This window comes from Pipistrellus hanaki, assembly GCF_964339955.1.
Source record: "Pipistrellus hanaki genome assembly, chromosome: 1".
Classification (NCBI taxonomy): Eukaryota; Metazoa; Chordata; class Mammalia; order Chiroptera; family Vespertilionidae; genus Pipistrellus; species Pipistrellus hanaki.
Genome location: NC_140503.1, coordinates 54305597 through 54317818, shown reverse-complemented (window position 1 = coordinate 54317818; position 12222 = coordinate 54305597). Strand labels below are relative to the sequence as shown.

General features: G+C 47.2%; 1 protein-coding gene across 1 annotated transcript in view; it reads right to left on the bottom strand.

Moving 5' to 3' along the window:
* Nucleotides 1–3882: 3882 nt before the first annotated feature.
* TNFAIP8L3 (TNF alpha induced protein 8 like 3) overlaps nt 3883–12222 on the bottom strand; it is a 41200-nt gene continuing 32860 nt past the window's right edge. Inside the window, exon 2 of the mRNA XM_084894646.1 lies at nt 3883–5582. Coding sequence (XP_084750772.1) covers nt 5020–5582 — 563 coding nt within the window. The 3' untranslated portion in view covers nt 3883–5019. The remainder of the gene's footprint in view (nt 5583–12222) is intronic.

The following is a 12222-nucleotide window of genomic DNA, read 5'->3' as shown; positions in this document are numbered from 1 at the left end:
AATCTGCATGCTGCAGGTGCATCTGGGACTGGGACGGTGTGGGCAGGTCCAGGTCACTTCTCTTTGCAAGGAAGCTTTGCAAGCTTTCTCCACTATTCCCCTCCTCGGGAGCAGCAGTGCCTGGCATGTCTGGCGATGGCCTCTCTTGTACCTTTGAGATTTCTTGTTAGGATTGCCAGGACAGGTTTGTCAGTCCTTTGATTTATATGTGGTAGCTCTGCCTGGCCCGTTTTCATGTGGGAGCCTGCCCCTTCTGCAGCAGGCCTCTGTGTCCCTCAGACACAGGCTTACCCTTCAACCTGTGAGGCCCACAACCGAGTCACCATCAAGGGCAGGGTGACACACATTCTCTACCAGCCTATACTTCCATATGTAGTAGCAACATTTCTCAAAATTGAGAACTCAGAGATGCGCAACTAGGCCTGCAGACCCCTAGGGGATGCCCAGGCCTTGGTAGAGAAACGTATTAAGTTAAATAATTTCCTCTCATTTGAGTTGATCAATCAGCATGAATGACATTGTAAACACAAAGAGTAACTCAAATCCTGAAGCCAGATGGCACCAACTGGTTATAAGATAATCATTTCCACATGATTCAAAAGCTACTGATGTTGATCTTGATTTTTTTTTTTTTTTTTTTTAAGTTAGGATGAAACAAAAATCTTAAAACTCCTTTTAGAACTCATGGACTCTTGCACCTTCCAGCTCACCCACCACAGGATTCCTAGGTGCCATTTTGAGGAGCGATTATAGAAAAGTTTTTTCTCTAACAAGCAAGGCAACCTTCTAGGGAAAGAGCAGGAGGTGGGTGTGGCCTGGTTGAAGCCCCTAGAGCAGGGTCGGACTAAATAAGGGAAACCTACTGACCACAGAGTTCTGGGTTGGGCGCGCCTTGCAACCCTCTCCTTCCCGGCTATCTGACTCATGACTCTTGTCAACGTCCCAGCCCATTACTGGACATTGCAGTGTCCTGCTAACGCAGTGACTTGGCAGCCAGTTGGCTGCTCTAGAATTTTTACTGATGGTTTTGCTCTTGACATCTGGGACCATATAATAATAATAATAATAATAATAATAATAATAATAATAATAATAAATAAAATAAAAAATTCCCAGACATTGGGATGGAGGACATGGAAGCCTGATTTGAGTTTTCTTCTTTTATATAAATGAATACAAGAAGTTCATTGGAGCAGCCAGTGAGTGTACCGATTTGCTTCTGAGAAATGTACAGATGGGGGAGATGGGAGTTTGGAGAGCCGCACAGATGGAGAAGTCTTTTCATTTTCATTTGTCACTGAGCAGAGGCCTGGAGTTGCTGAGGGTGTCAAGACTCACAGATGCAAACACGGAGGAAGAGTGACACAGATGTATGGCAGGCACAGCCGGCAGGGAATGTGTTCCTGCGGGGTTGATTCACAGAGGGCACCTAGTCAGGGTAGGGTGGGGACTTCGGCATGCATCCCTCGTGTCCTACCGTGGGGACAGCGCCGCGTGCTCAGGGATGCTCAGAGACTCGGTGATGTTTCCAGATGACAGACAAGCTGCTCTGCCGCCCTCTCATCCACCTTAAAGAATGAGTCCTTTCTCTGCCTTGGAATTGCTCAGCCAGGCAATCCTGGTTTGTGTGGGGCTTGGTCAACTGAGTGATTTTGTACTGTTAATTGTTTTGAAATCAGTTTTATTTCAGGTGCCACTTACATGTAGACACGCTAACCTTGCTTTTGTGGGTTCTCATTATTGAAAAACTTGTACAGGATTCTGAGCAAAATGCACATCCACAGAGTCCTGTTTTTGAAAGCCTCTGCTAGCCTGTCACATTTTTTATTTTTCCCCAGCCAAAACAGGTTTCAGGGCAACTAAGTGATATAGTTAAAACTCTGGGAATAAACCAATAATTAGATCCTTTCTTTGGTCACTGCATTATTATGTAAAGTACTTGAAATTTGTAACCATTTCATTTGGCTGAGGAAACTTGACAGTCCCTTGAATTTATATGCCAATGGCATGTTGAAATGTATACATAAGGTTGGGGTAGAGCAGTGGTCGGCAAACTCATTAGTCAACAGAGCGGCAAACTGAGGTTTGCGAGCTGCATGTGGCTCGTGAGCAGCGGTTTGCCCACCACTGGGTTAGAGGAATGGTGGGTCTCCTGCACCTGGCTAGCCCAGCTCCCTAGGACTGCTGTGGATAAGCTTGAAATACACCCAGCTGGCCTGCAGTAGAGAGAGCTGCCTGGCTGCCGCAGTGGGGAGGCCTGAGGCTCTAGATGTCTTGGTCTACACTCTGCTGTTGCCCCTGCTGAGACCCGCTGCTGGAAGTGCTGCTCCTTCTCTGAGCAGGGCAAGGAGGACCCAGTTCCCGCAGAGACTCATGGGCTGTCAGAAGCTGCTCGTCCCTCCTTTGCTGTGTGCCATGGCTGTGGAGCAGGGAGTACCTGCAATCAGTCCTCTTTGGCTGGGGTTCCCGTCTTCTGTCCTGCTGTGTCTCAGATGGACAGATGACAGCTCCATCCATTCTTTTTGGGTCTCAGTCCTCTGGATTGGTCCACCTGCTTAGTGAAAAAAGAACCAGCCCTCAAACTAGCACGCAGCCCTTAATCGGATGAGTACACCAAGGCAGGCACGGAGGGCTCTGCCTGTGAAAATTCGTGTGGCGACTGCTGGGCTGCTTGCTGCCGACTGGGTGGGTGAGAAGTCTGCCTGTAATTCCCACCAGCTTTGCCCCAATGACCAGTGACTCCAGCCCAGATGTGCACAAGGTATCATTGTTAGTCTTATGTCTACAAGGAGGCACCAGGCCATGCCTGTCAAATATGGAGAACAGGGGCTGACTTAACTATTCCCTATTCCTCCCTGGACATCCTTCCGATAAACTAATTTCGAGTGCTGGTAGCTGAAGAGCTGAATGGTTTGCCATGGGAGCCAGTGGAGGCTAATATTGATTGCCATGGGATATTGATGCCACTGATATTGATTGCCATGGGAGCCAGTGGAGGCTAAAAGGACACTGTAGGTTTGTTTCACATGTTCCCACAAACCATCTTGATGTTCCTGCTAGAGAGAGACCATGGGGCTGAGCTAATGTGTTCTATAAGAGAAGCATAGTGGGACAGGAGATGATGTGGGAAGAGCACATCTTTTTTGTAAAAGAAAAAAAAAAAAAAACAACACCCATTTTTATTGATTTTTAGAGAGACAGAAAGAGGAAGAGAGAAACATTGACTGGCTGCCTCTTGCAGGCCTTCTACTGGGGATTGAGCCCAACTCCGGGCATGTATCCTGACTGGGAATTGAACCAGTGACCTTTTGGTGCACAGGGTGACACACTCAACCAACTGAGCCACACCAGCCAGGGCAAGAGCACGTCTTTTAATGTGGTGTCCTTTAGACAACAGTATAAGACAATACAGTGTCCTGATGTTTATTAAGACTCTGATGAAAAGATATCCGAAGCCAGTGTGAGAGTGAGGCTGTGAGACATTCAGAAGAGGCAGTCACCATGTCTGGGGGTTGGCTCTCCCTGGACCAGGGACACACACCCCACCTGGTTTCCGCTGGGCTCTTCCCCACAGCGTCTAAGTGCAGAGGCCTCACTCTTCATTTTCTTCCTTTAAATCCCATTATCCTTAGCTCTGTATCTAACTCCAAGGGATTTTACTTTTTATCCTCACCTGAGGATGTTTATTGATTTTAGAGAGAGAGGAAGAGTAAAAGAGAGAGAAACATCGATGTGAAAGAGAAACATTGATAAGTTGCCTCCAGTACGGCCCCAACCGGGGATCCAACCTGCAACCTTTTGGTGCATGGGATGGCGTTCCAACCGACTGCGCAAGCCGGCCAGCGCAGGGATTTTACTTTTGAATCACAATTCCAAAACCTCTTGTTGGAAGGGTAGTTTCAATTTATTAACAAACTAGAGAAAACAGCACACAAGGACTACGAGAGGCCAAGAAAGATGGGTGGGGGTTCACTTTGCCTGACTCTCCTGTGCAGCCGAATAAACCCTCCGGGGCCTCACAGACTGTGCCCCTTCGAGGAGGGAAGGGGGTCCTGCAGGGAGCACAGTCCTCCGCTTCTGTGTGACTGTGACGGGTGGGACTCTACCCGCCCACTGGAGGATCATAGACCCGCACATCTAAGATCCAGAAAACAGAGCTCTTTTCCCAATTTGCGATTATACTTTTTCACACCTTTAGATTCATTTTCAATTTGTTTGAAATAGCACATCTAGAGATGGATTGCAAACCCAGCCCACCAGAGACTATTGTTCTGTTCTTTGCTGCTTAATAGTCTAGATCCAAGTGGCTCCCTCTTACACTCTGAAGAGAAGAGAAAACCCTACATTGGCGTCTTCAAAGTTGTGAACATACATTGTTTCATTTGATCCTCACAGCAGCCCAGGCAGGCAGGCAGGCAGGCAGGCAGGCAGGATCCAGAGGATGGAGTTGTAACCGGTAGAGCTGGGAACCAAACCATGTCCTCTGCCTTCCGGGCCAGGGCTCCTTCCACTCCACAGGTGAACTGAGCTCTCCTTGATGAGCAGGGCAGCCTTTCTGCTTAGCATAGAACAGTGGTCGGCAAACTGCAGCTCCAGCTGCATGCGGCCCTTTGGCCCCTTGAGTGTGGCTCTTCCACAAAATAGCACGTGTGGGCGCGCACGTACAGTGCGATTGAAACTTCGTGGCCCATGCGCCGAAGTTGGTTTTCGGCTCTCAAGAGAAATTTCAATCGTTGTACTGCTGATATTTGGCTCTGTTGACTCATGAGTTTGCCGACCACTGGCCTAGAAGACATGTCCTTTGGGCTCTCCAACAAAGGTGATTTAGAGTACAGACCTCGTCAGCAAGCTCAGGGGACAAACACACCTGAGCTCAATTCGGCATCCACATCAGAGGGATGAAAAGGACAGAACATGGGCGTCTTCGATGAGGGTTTCTTCCCATTTTCTTGACTCTCACCCAGACCACACTGGGGGCTGTACCCGGAATGCAGCAAAGTCCAGGAGGAGGGAGGATACTCAGAGGACTTTCTCGTCTAGCAATTTATTGATTCCTTCACACATCCTCTTGAGGCTGGGTCTACAGTTTCCACCCGGACTATAAAGGGTGGAGAGGAACTCCACATCGGCAAAGTGGTTGAAGACGTGGTTGATGCGCCCGTGGGTCCTGGGGGTCAGGTGTCGCTGCACCAGTTCGTGCACCAGGTCCTTGCACTCGTGCAGGAGCTTGGAGAGCACGTTCCTGTCGAAGGTGTAGTCCACCTCATAGAAGCTGACGATGGTCATGGCCGTCTGGTTCAGCTTCTTCCTGAACTTCTCCACGATAGCCACCTCCTCCTGGTTGAACTGGTTGTTCCGGTAGAGGATCCCGATTTTGATGGCCACCTTGATCAAGTCTTTCATGATCTTGTGGGCTTCCTTCTTGTTGTGGGTGTGCTCCTTGGTGACTTTGTAGAGCTCATCAAAGATCTCACTGCTGGTGTCATCGATCAGCATGTTGGCCACGGTCTTGCTGGCTATTTTGCTCAGAATCTTCTTCTGGGCCTGAAGGGCAAAACTCTTTGAACTAAAAACATCGGGACCTACGATAAGAAAAGAAATGAAAGTTAGGGAAATATGAGAACCATTTATTATTTTCCTACAAGTGAAGCACACTAATTTGAACTTATGTTCTTACAGCAAAAATTCATGCTTTTAGAGTCCACTATCCCTAACTAAACCTCATCCATGCTGGGAGCCACGCTGTCCGGTCCACATGACAAGCTTGTTTACTCTTTGAACCTTCTCAATTGTGCTCTTCCCTCTCTGGAAGGGGGGCGGGGGGGTCTCCTCGTGTTTAGACCAAATCTCACCTTTTTACACCCACTTCACGCATACAGCCTCCCAGACTCTGTTAGATCACAGAGGACTCCCTGTTGTGGCTGTTGCACTGAAAACCATTCAGTTTTGCAAATTATACAGGAGGAAATTATAGCTTAATGACAAGAATGTAGTTTTTTTTTTTTTTTTTTAAATCCTCACCCAAGGATATGTTTTTACTGATTTTAGAGAAAGAGGAAGGGAGAGAGAGAAACATCAATGTGAGAGAAAACCATCCATTGGTTGCCTCCCATAAGTACCCCACCTGAGATTCGAACCTGAAACCTACCGGGAATCAAACCCAAAACCTTTTGGTGTACAGGATGATGGTCTAACTGTGCCACCTGGTCAGAGCAGGAATGTAGTCTTTTTTTGGCTGAATCTCAGAATTCATACTTCATAGAGTCTAAGATGTATTTTTCCAGTTTGATATCTTAGAAATCAAGATGCATTTACAGTCACTGTTGCAGGTGGCGGTTGGGCTGTGGTTGTCATTACTTGTGTGCATATCACCTTACACAACAGGAGCCAGAAATTTGGGAGAAAAGCCCAGAGTACTTTTGTAAGAAATACTGCCTCGCCAATGCACAGAGAGCCGCACTGTGTGGGAAGTAACACATCGACAACACCAAGTCAAAGGTGCTTTAGCCGGTACTACTCTGACTGTGAAGGAGCTCAGAAAAACAAAGCCCACTTAGTCTCCACTTTGTGAACGAGAGAAATACATGTTAAAAATAATGTATCTAAGTAGGTCTAAAAAGGCATGAATAAAAATTTTAACTGAAAAAGCAATCACTATTTAATTGGCAGCACCTTTATCTTTCTTAAGAGCAGCACCTTGCAATCCATGGTGCCTTAGATCTGATGAAATCCCCTGTGAAGCCACCAATTAGCTGGAGCTGACATTTGGAATGAAGCCCCCTGGCCAGCCCTACTCATCATCACTATCTTCCCAAGGAGACTCAAGTTGCCTGAAGACAGAGACAAGAGTTTCGAGTTGCCATAGCACCTACACCCATGTGCCCGTGGGTCCTGGGGGTCAGTTCTGGTTACAGCGATGAGATGGTGTCTGTTAAGTACCAGAGAAATATTGCAGAAGAATAAGAAAGTAGTAAAATACGGTGTGAACTTATACTGGAAACACAAACCCCAACAATTTTCCTTTGAAAACCAAGGGCCCTCTAGGTCCCTACAGCTTTTGCCCAGTGCTCTGTGGCCACCCTGAAGTGACAGATGTGATATGCAGTGGACTGCCAGCTTCTGTAGTCCTTGTCTGGCCCGTCCCCATCTCATAGTCCACCCCCTCTGCCCAGCTGGACTCATTCCCTCAGTGATTAATCCCTGGACACTCAGGTCTTGCAGACACAGACTCAATAAACACTCAGACCCAATGTAGACACAGGCCCTGGTGCTTCCACCACGACTGGCCAGGCCTCACTCCCTCAGCCCAGGGTCCTTCCAGGAAAGTGAATGCAGCTCGCAGGCTCTTCCAGCTGCAGGGCTCAGGGGACCCCACCCAGATCTGAAGCGGTGGGTGCCACGGCCTCTCACAGCCCCAGGAAGCTCTCTCCATGACGTTTGAGACACGGCAATTGCAAGCAACTTCACAGCCAAGTAGCCCTGACGTGGCCAAGATGTCCCTTCAGCCTTGGGAACTCTTCCGTCCCATGAGAAAGCTGACTTCTGATTTGAGCCCTTTCAGAGTTTGAGACAAATAATAATTCCTGCCCTGTCTCATGATCCACCACAGTCACCAGACCTTTGTGTGAATAACCTTTGTTCCAAAAACATCAAATCGGTCCTCCAAAGACAAATATTTACAAGCACGTAGGCTGTGCAAAAGATGGTGCTGTGCTCGGAAGTCAATTCCACAGGAGAAGCTCGAAGACTTTGTTATTGAAATAAGTATATGCCTCCTCAGGTGATTATTCTGACGGGAACAATGAAGTGATATGAGGATAGATCCGTTCTGGAATATCAAAAAACAATCCTTTTTCTGTAGGAACAGTTCCTAAAAACTGCCTGAGAATGAAGTGCTCTTAGAGGCTCTCAAAAATGCGGCAAATGTGCGTTTACACAGAAGCACGAATCAACTGAATGTGTGTTCACCAGAGTGTAAGCTCTGTGGGAGCAGGGACTGGTGTCTAAGTGCTCCTGTCTGTCTGTCCGTCCAGAGCCCAGTGTGTTGGCGGCACGCGGCAGCCAGTGGCTGGACGAGGGGAGCGCTGGCTCTGTGCCAGGCACTGCCCGGTGTTAACCCTGCATTATTATTATTATTATTTTTTAAAATATATTTTATTGATTTTTTACAGAGAGGAAGGGAGAGAGAGCTAGAAACATCGATGAGCGAGAAACATCAACCAGCTGCCTCTTGGACACCCCCTACCGGGGAGGTGCCCGCAACCAAGGTACATGCCCCTGACCGGAATCGAACCTGGGACCTTTCAGTCCGCAGACCAACGCTCTACCGCTGAGCCAAACCGGTTTTGGCTGCATTATTATTTTAACTTGACAGCAAGTATTTTCCCCTTATGGTTAAATAGTTATATGGGGATGGAGCCTGCAACCTGGGCATGTGTCCTGACTGGGATAAACCTTGACCTCCTGATTTAGAGGTCGAAGCTCAACCAATGAGCCACACCAGTCGGGCTAAAAATTAACCTCTGAAATAATTCCTTTAAATGTGTTGTTGTAACAAACATATCACAATGATAAAACACCCATTACTTGTTCAACCCTGTATGACATTGAACTCCCAAATACTTAATTGGGTTCCACTCTGAATATGGTCCCACAGGAGGGTGAGATACAGACAAATTAAGCAAAATAGAGAAACATGCGAAATAGCCAAAGTGGCATGAGTGACAAAGCTCTGAGGGCTGTGAAGGGGGACTTCCATGTGGGTAGGTGAGGGTGGCTACATACGAGGTGGTTTCTAAAGGCACAGAAACAGGCCAGCAATTTCCCCCAAATTACAAAGGCCCTCATCGGTGTGCAGCATCTCTCTCGCATAAACGTGTGTTTTTCACCTACAAAGGGGACTTGAGTACAAGTTCTTTGGTGAGGGCCCAGGAGGGTCCCAGGTATAGCGTCTCAGAAGCCCTAACGATCAATAGTCACCATCCAAACCACAAGGAAAGATTTAAGAAGAAAACCACAGACAGCAACTAATAAGCAGATTCCCGCCGAAACCGGTTTGGCTCAGTGGATAGAGCGTCAGCCTGCGGACTGAGGGGTCCCAGGTTCGATTCCGGTCAAGGGCATGTACGTTGGTTGCAGGCACATCTCCAGTGGGAGGTGTGCAGGAGGCAGCTGATGGATGTCTCTCTCTCATTGATGTTTCTAACTCTCTATCCCTCTCCTTCCTCTCTGTAAAAAAATCAATAAAAAAAAAAAAGGCAGATCCCCACACTCTGCCCCAGACCGCCAGAGTTAGCATCCTTAAGGAGCAGGGCCAGTACCCCAGGCTCCCTGGGTGATTCTGACGTGCTGGACGCAGGGCCCGCCCATCATGACACGCCCCAGTGAGGATCCTTCGGAATATGTCTTATTAGATCTTCCTGGAAGGAAGGTTCTGTGGTCAGGTCCGAGACTTTGTAGATGACTCTATATTGTGACTGGCTTTTGGCGATTCGTCACACCAGGTAGCTTATGAAAGGCCTTGAGAAGTGCTGCAGTAGAGATGTCTGTGTAGTTTTATTTAGCCTACCACTTCTCTAACTTACTGGGCCTTAGAAAATTATATATCCCGACAACAATATCCTGCGGCACACATTATGGGAAATGTGGGGAAAGGACTGACAGAAATAACCTCAAGATAGCACTCTGGTCAACATTTACGACTCCCGGGGACCTGAGGGGAGTGGAGAGGAGGTGCTGCTGCTTCCAGCGTACATGCCTGATGGCATGATTTGAGGAGGGTGTGTGCCCTGGGGGAGAGCGGGGAGGGGCAGTCCTGCTCAAAATACTTCTTGCACATGGAAATCTTAGGCTTGTTTCCTACTATCCACCCTTGTGTCTCAGCTTTCTGCAGGGGAACCCTGCTGGTGACCCGCCCTCAGGAGAAACACTGCAGGCCGATGTGGAGGAAAAGGGGCCACATGCTGACCTGACCAGCTCAGGGAAGGCCTGGATGGCGGCCTTGCAAACTCAGAGACCTAGTAAGGTGACCAGACATCCCAATTTTTAACAATTTGTCCCTCGGCGGTTTAAAAAAGTCCCGATTTTTGCCGGAAACCAGTTTGGCTCAGTGGTAGAGCGTCGGTCTGCGGACTGAAAGGTCCCGGGTTCGATTCCGGTCAGGGGCATGTACGTTGGTTGCGGGCACATCCCCATTAGGGGGTGTGCAAGAGGCAACTGGTCGGTGTTTCTCTCTCATTGATGTTTCTAGCTCTCTATCTCTCTCCCTTCCTCTCTGTAAAAAATCAATAAAATAAAAAAAAATTAAAAAAAGTCCCGATTTTTCGGGAAAAAATCAGGACTTTTTAAAAATGTTGTGGGACATGGGACAAATTATTAAAAGTCGGGACTGTCCCGCCAAAAGCTGGACGTCTGGTCACCTTAAATCCTAAAGTCATCGCAAAGGATGGCCTGAAATGAAAACCGTTTTAATTTAAAAGCAGTTTATAGTGGTAGTCAGGTCCTAGGCCGGTATCTTCCCTGACAAAGGTTAATCTTTACCTTAACAGAGCCTATTGTCTTTTTGCATCTACGATAACATATCACTGAAATGTCAAAGTAATTTTCCTTTTTTCTGGACCCCTCTAAGCATAGGCACCACTCTGCAGGGACCACAAATCCCCGTGCTGTTATTGAATTAACTGTTGACTGTTAACTATCCTGCACCCACCTAATTAAAATAAGTATGTGTCTATAAATTTTATCCAATCCTAGAGGTTTCCCCATTTTGCTTTCTCCCACCTCCTTCATCTGTCACCAGTGGAGTGCATGTAACCCACTTACGTTTCCTCTTTATATATATATATTTAATTTTTCCTCATTTTTTATTAAGGTATTATAAGTGTACATACCTTACCAATCCCCACCCCACGTTTCCTCTTTAAAAAAATATATATATATTTTATTGATTTTTTTTCAGAGAGAGGAAGAGAGAGGGATAGAGAGTTAGAAACATCAATGAGAGAGAATCATTGATCAGCTGCCTCCTACACACCCCGTATTGAGGATGTGCCCGCAACCAATGTACATGCCCTTGACCGGAATCGAACCCGGGACTCCTCAGCCACAGGCCGATGCTCTATCCACTGAGCCAGACCGGTTTCGGCCCACGTTTCCTCTTTTGATGGTAATGTATAAAACAAGATGAAAACCCGCCGTTCTCTGGAGCACCATCTCAATACTTGGAGATTCTGCTTCTCGGCAATTGTCAACAGTTTGACTCAAATAAACTCACAAAACTTCTTTGCAGGTCTGAATGTTTCTTAGATTAACACTGAGAAGAAGAGAGTGAGCCTCTGGAGCCAAGGTCAGGAGCACACTTGGGATATCTGGGGAGACGGGCCTAGCTAGGGGCACAGGGTTGTCTGTGGAAAGACCACGAGATCTAGAATAAACCTGTCCTCTTATTCCTGGGTGTAAGGCTTATTTCCGTGTATAAGGCTTAAGAAGGCTCTTCCAGCCAGGGATGATTCTCTTTCCCATATTTGAACAAAAGTTCCCATTCCCCAGCCATAAAAAGTAATGGATTGTTTAAGTAGCTCAGAATCTCTGAGAATGGAGACTGAAAACTTGATTATGCAGCTATCGTATATCTCACCTGACTGGCACAATGAGACAAGATTGATGAAGCTACAAAATTCTTCCTTGACAAAAAAAAAAAAAAAAAAAAAAAAATCAGCCGGGACCGGTTTGGCTCAGTGGATAGAGCGTCGGCCTGTGGACTGAAAGGTCCTGGGTTCGATTCCGGTCAAGGGCATGTACCTTGGTTGCGGGCATATCCCCAGTGGGGGGTGTGCAAGAGGCAGCTGGTCGATGTTTCTCTCTCATTGACGTTTCTAACTCTCTGTCCCTCTCAATTCCTCTCTGTGTAAAATCAATAAAATATATTTAAAAAAAAATCAGGGGCTTCCTTAAACCAAGACCGATGGAGGAGCTCAAGCGAGAGAATTATGAAGTCAGTGCTCTGAGAATAAGCACCAGAACTATGTAGGGAGAGCGGCATAATAATGGTTATGGACTTGTTTGGCGAAAGAAAGCAAAACATCATTTACGTGGACCCTTTGCTGCATGGAAAAGTGCCGGGGCCATTCTGAGTTGATGTTTCTATAAATGATGCTCAGCCATCGTACAAGCGATGTATGTTGTTACGTTTCTAGAAAACACCGAGCTCTCCCAGATGGTGAA